This window comes from Oratosquilla oratoria, chromosome 33 (genome assembly GCF_046742065.1).
Source record: "Oratosquilla oratoria isolate Oo_2021 chromosome 33, ASM4674206v1, whole genome shotgun sequence".
NCBI lineage: Eukaryota > Metazoa > Arthropoda > Malacostraca > Stomatopoda > Squillidae > Oratosquilla > Oratosquilla oratoria.
In genome coordinates, this window is record NC_134809.1 from 8220882 (window position 1) to 8230881 (window position 10000).

General features: G+C 38.8%; 1 protein-coding gene across 1 annotated transcript in view; it reads right to left on the reverse strand.

Moving 5' to 3' along the window:
* Nucleotides 1-10000, reverse strand: part of LOC143018006 (uncharacterized) — a 56611-nt gene that overhangs the window by 955 nt on the left and 45656 nt on the right. The window contains exon 4 of the mRNA XM_076173043.1: nt 1-173. This exon is cut by the window's left edge and continues 955 nt beyond it. Within this exon, the coding sequence (XP_076029158.1) occupies nt 1-173 (173 nt within the window). The remainder of the gene's footprint in view (nt 174-10000) is intronic.

Here is a 10000-nt window from a genome sequence, read left to right on the forward strand (position 1 = left end):
CAATCTCATCGAATCTCTTCGCAAATCCGAAGCCGCTTCGGTTGATTTCGTCGAACTCTCTCTTTGAAAAGCCGAAGCCGTTGCGGTCGATCTCGTCGAAGTCTCTCTTGGTGAATCCGAATCCACTTCGGTTAATCTCGTCGAAGCTTCTCTTCTGCTGACCAAAGCCATTTCTGCAACAAGATAATGATCACATTCTAGCTTCTCTAGTCTGTCGATATGCCACTGATGTCATGTCCTATTTATACAATAAGAGTAAGTTACGTAGAGTACTGAAAACATTACAATAGAATATAGCACGAAAATAAAAGGACACTTCCCTACTGGCTGAATACAAATCGGGTCGTCCAGGGATCAAATTTTGCATAGAACTTACAAAACATTTACTCTAAAGGCTAGTCTATGCCAGAGTAGGGCAACCTTTTTATGTGTGGGTGCCAAAACCCGGCAAATCTTTGATACAAAAAACAAAGGCATAAAATCCACTCCCACTCATTCCCTCCCCACATAATCCACTCCCATTCACCTCCTTTCTTTTTGACTTCTCTTGGGTGACGGGTCATCCCTGCATCTCGTTCACTCCGTCCCCTCGTGAGAAAAGGGGGGGGGGGGGAGAAATCCCTTCGGGCTGCGTCAAAATATCATTCATACATACTCCACCCCCCACCCCACCCACTTCCTTCAATGCATCTCAGCATCATCCATACACAACTATTCTCCATTCACCTCTATCTTCTGTCCTTCCTCAACAGACATTCCTCTCTTTCCCAATGCCCTTTTTACCCCATCCATCCATCTCACCCTTGGTCACCCCTTCATGTTCACTCCTTCCACGTCTGCCTTCCACACCTCTTTTACTAATATTTCTTCACTCATTCTTTCTGTGTCCAATCCATCCTAATACTCTTTCGTCAACCCCCCTATCTCCCAACTCCCTTTCCACTCCGATTCTTCTCCTCACCTCGTTTCTCACTCTGTCCAGCCTAGTAATCCCTATCACACACACACACACACACACACACACACACACACACACACACACACACACACACACACAAAATATGCTGTCGGCACAATCACTCCTTCATACAATCTCCTATTAGCATCCACTCCCAAATGTCTATTTCTCATTACACTTTTTAATCCCCCAAGCCATTTAATTGTTTCTTTTAATCTGCATTCTACCTCCAATACTCCCTTTTCCACCACATTTGCACCCAAGTATCTAAAGCTATCCACTTCCTCCAATCTCTCTCCCTTAATACTCACTTCTACTTTGCTGCCACATTCTCCCCTTGTACATCTCGTAACCTTACATTTAACCCACATTTATCTTCAACTTTCCTTTTTCGCACACCTTCCTAACCTCCGTCACTTCCTTAATCCCTCCTCTGATCCTACTACAAGCACAGTGTCTTCAGCAAATAACTGGCTATCTCCCATTTTTTTTTCTTTAAGCATCTCCAGTTCCTGGCCCATTACCCTTGGGTTTACCTCTTGCACCTCCCCATCCATCTATAAATTGAATAGCAAAGGCGACATAACACATCCCTGGCGAAGTCTTACCTCTACCTCACTCTCTCCATTTCTTATTCTAACACAGGCTCTACTACTCTCTCAATACCTCCCACAGTGCCTTCCTGTCTACCATGCCAGAAGCCTTTTCGAAATCCACAAAGCCCCCCCCCACCAAAAAAGAAAGAAAAAAAATCTTCCCTTTTCCTAAAGGTGTTTCACGTATCTGCCTTACCACAAAAATATGATCCACGCAACCTCTACCTATCCTAAACCCACACTGTTCCTCACCAATTATTCCTGTTCCTCTTCTAATCCTCTCAATCAAAACCCTTCAATAAGCCTTCCCAACTACACTCAATAAACTGATCCCTTTGAAACTACTACACTCACACTTGTCCCCTTTTCCCTTGTAAAGTGGAACTATACAGGCACTCCTCCAGTCCTCCGGAACTCTATCCTCTTTTAGACAAACATTAAATAATCTCACCAGCCAGTCCACCATCACTTTATTTCCCTTTTTAAGGCACTCCGCATGACACCCATCTAACCCAGATGCCTTACCTACTGTCATCATTTTAACAACTGCTTTCACCTCATCTTTCCCTACTTCTCCATTTTCTTCATTCATCACTGTCATTTTCTTAGCGCTTCCCACTGCAACTACCTTTCCCTCCCCTCCCTCCTAATCCTGACGCAAGCTCTACTACTCTCATAAAAACCCTTGACTGCTCTTAACAGCTTTCCTCCTATCCCATATATCTGCAGTACCTCCCACAGTGCCTTCCTGTCTACCCTGTCGTAAGCCTTTTCCAGATCCATAAAAGCCCAAAAAACATCCTTACCTTTTCCTATAGCTTTCTCACATATCTGTCTTACCACAAAAATCTGATCTACACATCCCCTACCTGTCCTAAAACCACACTGTTCCTCACCAATTACTCCCTCTGTTCCTCTCCTAATCCTCTCAATCAAGACCCTCCCATAAGCCTTCCCAACTACACTCAACAAGCTGATCCCTCTGTAACTACTACACTCACACTTGTCCCCCTTTCCTTTGTAAAGCGGAACTATACAGGCATTCCTGCACTCCTCCGGCACTCTACCCTCTCTTAAACATTGAATAACCTCACCAGCCAGTCCACCATAACTGTACCTCCCTTTTTCAGACATTCTGCATGGCATCCATCTAGACCAGGTGCCTTACCTGCTCTCATCATCTTAACAGCTGCTTTACTTCATCCTTCCCTTTTTCACCTCTATTTTCCTCACTCATCACTCTCATTTTCTTAGCGCTTCCCACTGCAACTACCTTCCCCTCCCCACGCTCCTTCACATTTAGCAACTCCCTAAAATACTCTGCCCACCTTCCTCTCACTGCCTTCTCTTCCATTATCATCTCTCCATCTGCACTTTTACCTTTTCTTCTCTACTTGATTCGCCTCCTCTTCCTCTTTTAATTTCCGTCCAAAACATCTTTTTAATACTTTCAAAATTTTCTGTCATACTCTTTCCCCATTTCACATCTGCTCTCCTCTTTGCTTCCTTTATCTTATGCTTAACTTCCTTTCTCTTTACTTTGTACCTCTCATACGATTCCCTCGTCCTAATTTGTAGCCAATCTACTAATGCGTGCTTCTTCTCTTCTTGTAAGAGGCCGGTAGTGTACGAATGGAAATGAGCTAGGGTATTAGAATAATTCAGACTCGACGCCTGCTCGAGTGCGATGTTATGTCTATGTGAGGGCGACGTTTTGTCTATGTAAACACACCGATGGTGGTGACTGTTTTATATTCGATGTGTAATCAACTCTGTAAGCGCAGGTTACCTTCGTTTGACTAATGCTGAGATAAACAATATCGCTAGTGGCATTGTAATAGCTTTCCGGTTTGGTGCAAGGTGGAGAAGGAGGAAAAAACTATTGGTGCATGAATTCAAAGTCACGCCCATAAGGAGTGACATTTATTTGAGACGTAACTGGAGATTGGTTTAGAAAAATTAGTGACGTCAGACGAAGATAGCTTAGCGTAGGATACGGGATCTCGTCAGAAGATAGAGAGAGAAAGATGGAGAGAGGGTGTGGAGAGAGGATCGAGAGAGGATCAAGAGACGATGTAGAGACGAGAGAAAAGAGATCCCGAGTGTAAGCAGAAGGTGAAATTACAGTGAAAGAAGAAAGAAAATTCACCACCCTTTTATTAACCCAAAGGACGAGAGAACTAGGCACGGGGCCTAGAAAATAGTGAGACTACAGGAAAAAGAAGGCAAGGGGCCTTGAGACGAGTGATATTACAAGTCAAATTTAAGTGACAGTGGTGACAAGGGGAGGTAAAAGTGGTGCTCAGCGGTGCGACGAACGGTGCGACGAACGAACTGGGTGTTAAACACCTCCGAAGAGAAGTGGCGCAAGAAGTCTACGGGAACAAGACAACCAAAATCAAGAGTGTATTACGACTACGAGAGAAATCTACAACTTCAAGTAACTGCTACGTTGGGAACAAGCATTCTTCAAGATTCTTCAAGGTGATCATCATCTACAAGGCGGTCTTCAAGGCAGAGTGTGTGATGGAGGAGGAACAACGTCGTTGAGGAATGACAAGACCGTAGAAGGACGTCAAACCAGACATTGACATCACGAAGCGACATCGCAAGCAGCCAGGCTAAAGCAAGGTATTAGTAATAAGTATGAGTACCCCTCAGAATTCTAACGTGTTGAGACACGAAATTCACACATCAAATACAAATATTCCAAAATTCACAGGAGAGTCTAACACATATGGTGTAAACAAGTTCCTAAACCTCATTGACACTCTTATAGTTAGTAAAAACATTACCAATGAGGATCGTAAGATTGAGATTCTCAAGGAGAATATAGATCCAGAGCATGGAAGGGCGAGGTTTGTCATTAACTTCCAGCAAATGGAATTAATTAATCAATATGATAATTACAAGAAAGCATTTCTCAAGCATTTCATGTCCAAATGTGATCAGGATCCTATTAGATCATTGGTAAAAATGATTAAGGAAGTTAGGACAAGTGAAATTGACACAGAGTACTTAGCTAGATTAGATAGATGGTCAAAAGACATGAATTCTATCTTGAAAGATTCAGACTGGATAGAAAGATCTAGTGAGAAGATGAAAATCTCACAGGTAATCAAATTGATTACATTTAGCTTATTGGCAAAGAATTCTGATGACTTAACAGCAGAAAGGTTGTACAAAGATTTAAAATCAAATATCTGTTTAGGAGAAGTAGATTATCTTCAAGGATACAGTGAGACCAGAACAATAAACCCATATGTAATGCCTATAAATCAACAAAGCCAATATAGGAACTCTAGAGAGTTTAAGAAAACAGAAGTAGGACATAGGCGGCATGCTAGAAGTCCATCTAGGGATAGGGATACCAGAATCCTTTGTTTTAATTGTAATGCATGGGGACACAAGGCACAAGAATGTTTTTATGGGATTATTTGCAGAAATTGCAAATACGAAGGTCACAATGAGTATCAATGTAGGAACCCTCCATTCTGTATTTACCATAATAAAATCGGACACAGAACTCATGAATGCCGAAATTTTCGGGTACCCCCAGGGCTAAGAGGAAAACCCCCAGACACAGAATAAACCATTTCAGACCTCCCCATATATATACCGATAGGCGGTATTGTGTTAAATATGGGAATGCAAGGGAGATGAAAGAAACTGACAAACTGATAATTACTGTTGGTAAAACTGCTGTAGGACCTCTCATTGCGGGTAAAGTGTTCAATAAGCCTATTCAAATTTTTATTGATACAGGGTCTGTAGTTAATGTAATTACTAGTAAAGTTTTTAAACCAGTTGAACCCAGGAGTGAAAATGTTGGAACCAATCCGTTACACATTGCAAGGTGTAACTGGAAATCAGTTAAAAACATTAGGCAAGATTGAGCTAGAAGTTGCCTTGTATACAAATGAACAATTGTACATCCCAGTGATAGTGGTAGAAGAGTCTGTTTTTCCAGGTGATTTATTGATAGGATTTGCAACTATGAGAAAAGAAAACATGGTAATTTGTCCTGCTGACTTAGGAATTTTAGTGAAGTCACAGTTAATCCCATTCTTAAATCAACCAGACTTAAGACCAGTGACAGGAATCAATGAATCCTTAGATAACATTTCTATCCTAGATAGCGAGGCCGAGCGGTCCAACCCTACAGAAAGTAAAACAATTTGTGAACCCAACTCAGAAGTTCAGGAAATCCCAGAGATTACTAAATTATCAACCACAGATGCCTTGAGAATTGCAGATTGCGGATTAACAAGGTCGACATTGTTACATCCCATGTCAATTAATAAGGTTGAAGTGTGTTTGAAAGGAATCAATGTAGACTCTGAAGTAATTACAGTCCCAGAATCAGTTAAACTTAAAGGATTGAAGTGGGACTCAGGGATTTATAAGACAAATAAGAACAAAGTAGAAGTATTAGTAATTAATACTATGAATAAAGAGATAGTTTTAAAGAAAGGTACACAAATAGGATGTATTCAGGTGTGTACTAAACCTATTAAGATTTTAAATGAGAATAGTGAGGAGATAGAATTACCAACTTCATCAATTTGTTCAGTACAAGAAGGCATAGACTTAAGAAATAGATATAAAGAATTATTACAATCAACTAATTGCCCTGAGTTGGATGAAGCTTTATTTGCTTTGCTTATGAAACATAAAAAAGCAATTGCTTTGCCGGGGGACGCCTTAGGCAAAACAACTGTTTTAAAACATCACATTAAGTTAAAACCAGGAACACAACCTATCTACATACCAGCCTACAGAGTTCCCCACTCTAAATTAGCTGTAGTAGATAAACTCATCACTGAAATGTTATCACAGGATATTATTGAACATAGTAAAAGTGAGTGGAATTTTCCGTTGATCCTAGTACCAAAGTCTGATGGGACTACCCGACCAGTTATTGATTACAGGGAACTGAATAAGCACACCATTCGTGACAGGTTACCATTACCCATTATCGGTGACATTTTGAGAAGTTTGGGAACTGAGAATAGATATTTTAGTACTATAGATATCAAATCAGCTTTTTGGCAAATAGAATTGCATGAAGCTTCCAGAGAGTTCACAGCATTTTCTACTACAACAGGACATTATGAGTTCAAGAGAATGCCATTTGGGTTATGTAATAGTCCATTAACTTACATGAGATTAATGAATACTATTCTAGATGGATTGTTAGGAAACACTGCCAGTGTATTTCTAGATGACATTTTAATAGTTTCTCAGACTGCAGTGGAGCACTTTAAGAAATTAGATTTGATATTCTCAAGACTAGGAGAAGCTGGGTTAAAAGTAAAACTTGAAAAATGTAAGTTCTTGCAAGACAGTGTCATTTACTTAGGACATAAGATAGACAGACACGGGCTGAGTACAGTAAATTCAAAGGTGGACGCTGTCAAGAATTTTCCAGTTCCGACCAATGTAGACAAGGTTAGGAGCTTTTTGGGATTAACAGGATATTATAGAAAATTCATTCAAAGTTATGCTGACATTGCTAATCCACTAAGTTCATTGTTGAGAAAGGACTCAAAGTTCATATGGGGACCTGCGCAACAGCAAGCTTTTGACAAGTTGAAAGATAAACTCACGAGTTCACCTATTTTAATTTTCCCCGACTATGAAAAAGAATTTATTCTTTGTACTGATGCGTCTGACATAGGGTTAGGAGGCATACTAATGCAAGAGAGAAATGGAACTTTAAAACCCATAGCTTACACATCCAGACTTTGTAATAGTGCGGAGAGAAACTATTCTATAACTGAAAGAGAAACTTTAGCAGTAATTTATTCTTTAGAAAGTTTTAGGGATATGATACTAGGGTATCCCATCAGAGTTTGGACTGATCACACAGCTATTCAGAACTTATTTAAGCATAAGAATCTTAGAGGCAGACTTGCTAGATGGTTTGCGATACTTCAGTGCTATGATGTTCAATTTAATTATATTCCGGGTAGAAGGAATGTAGCAGATCCACTTTCTAGAAACATTAGTCAACCAATGACTGGGACTGGGTTGATTAATTTTGTTTGTAGTATAGAAGAATTAGTAACTTTAGATGAAGAAATGCTAATAAGAGAACAGAGAGATGATGAGACATGTGATTCAATAATCAAGCATTTGATGAACCCAAGAGGAGATCCTCCAAAGCTACCAAAGGGGTATAAGATAGAGGAATTTCATTTGATTAATGGAATTTTGTATAGGAAAACATTTGTAAATGGGAAAGATATTTCTAGAGGTCAAGTAAATCAGTTGGTTATACCACAAACTCTGGTAAATGAGATATTGAAGTTACTTCATGATAGTGATTGTAGTTCACATCCTGGAAAGGATAAAACTTATAGACAGGCACAACTTAAGTACTTTTGGCTAGGTATGAAGAAAACTATATATGATTATATAGAAAAATGTGTAAAATGTGTAAAGGTGAAGGGAAATACACCAAAACCTGCTCCTATACTCACCTATCCCATTCCACAGAAACCTTGGGAAAGAGTTCACATGGATACTTTGGAATTACCATTAACAGAGAACGGCTTTAAATACCTATTTGTTGCTATTGATTATTTTTCAAGATTTTGTATATTACAACCCATAATCAATAAGAAAGCTGAAACTATTGCTTCCGTAATCTATGATCAGATAATCTGTAATTTTACTACACCTAACATCCTAGTTTCAGATAATGGGACTGAATTTAATAACCAAATCTTGGAAAATCTATGTAATGTGTTCCACATCAAGAAAGTCAATATACTCGTTAACCATCCCCAAAGTAATGGAGTAGTAGAAAGGTTAAACAAAAAGATAATTATATGTCTTAGAACCCTAATAAGTCCTTATAGTGTAACTTGGGATACTTGGATTCCTTGTGTTAAGTGTACTCTGAACAATCAAATTAATGTAGCAACTGGTGATACACCTCATTTTATAATTTTTGGGGAGGACAAAACTCTGCCATATGAAATGTTGACTGCAGAGCAAAAACCCATATATAATATGGATGATTATATATCCAATAGGATAAATACTCTTCAAAGTATTCACCAAAGAGTTAGGAAACATATGCAGGTGTATTCACAAGAGATGAGGGAACAACAACACAAAATAGCTCGTAAACTAGAATTGAAAATTGGGGAATTAGTAATGGTCAAAGCAACCTCACCCAATAATAAACTTTCACTAAGGTACACTGGTCCATATAGGGTAATTGATTCTGCAGGTGGAAACAAGTTTAAACTTAAACATTTAGAATCAAGAGAAGAATTGATAGGACATTTAGATGACATAAGGAAAATTAGCTTGCAGATCTATGAAGATGATTATAGTAATACTTTGTGCATAAATATTGATAACCCTGGAGAATATGGAGAATATTATAATGATATTTTTCAAGAGTTGAACATTAATCTTGATGTATTTTACAGATAGTATTGACCATTTGTATGTATTTGGGATGGGAGACCTAAACAACTGCAACTTGGTGTCAAGCAGATACATGGAAACCTAAAACCTAGGATCTGCTGTGGTCAGACTTGGAACCTTAAGGACTTAAGGACCTCTCATCTGAGTACACACATGAGTATTGTGACCATTTTAAAGTAATAAGACTGTCTTTGAAAATGAAGTGTGTTGGAAATAATATTGAACAAGAATAGACACTCAAACTCTAGATTAATGTGTTTTGCAAATTAATTGCTATTGAAAAGATGATAAACCATTGAAAGTTAGTGCTCATAGTGAATTTTCTAATCAATTATATCTTTTCTGTAGACAATCTAAGAGAAAGCATGATCTCTTTTGTGTTCGAGAGGCTTCGCATGAACTCTCTGGTTAGGAATATGTCTGTTATGAACAATTGTCATTACCAACGAATTTTGGTAGACCAGATCCCTCATTGTAACATACAAGGATCTCATTACCTGTTTTTCCCTAACAAGACAAAGGTATCAATAAATTGTCCCGGGTTGAGTCCTAAATTGGATTTGGTTGAAGGTTTGTCTCTATTCAAGATAACTGCGAATTGCATGCAGACACTATTTCCACCATTTCTAATACCCTTAATACAATGCATTTAACCGAGGACACCTACATTTCAACCTTCAACTTCACATTGCCTGAAAACTCTCCTCCCTTGAAAATTAAGAGAAGACCATTGTCAAGATCTCCCTCAAATGAATTACCTATGATACCAATCCTTATCATACCCTTACTTTCAGTGTTAGTGGCAGCACTGATTGCCTTTGTTGTATTCCGGAGATTGGCTCTGTCAAAGCAAATCAACCATGTAACCGCTTAATTCAATACCTTATATATATATTGAGATGCATGTTATTCACATTTATAGGTATTATGTTTATGTATTATTCCCAATTTATTGCATGAATGATGTATTTTGAGGGTAGATTAACAATTACGCAAGGGT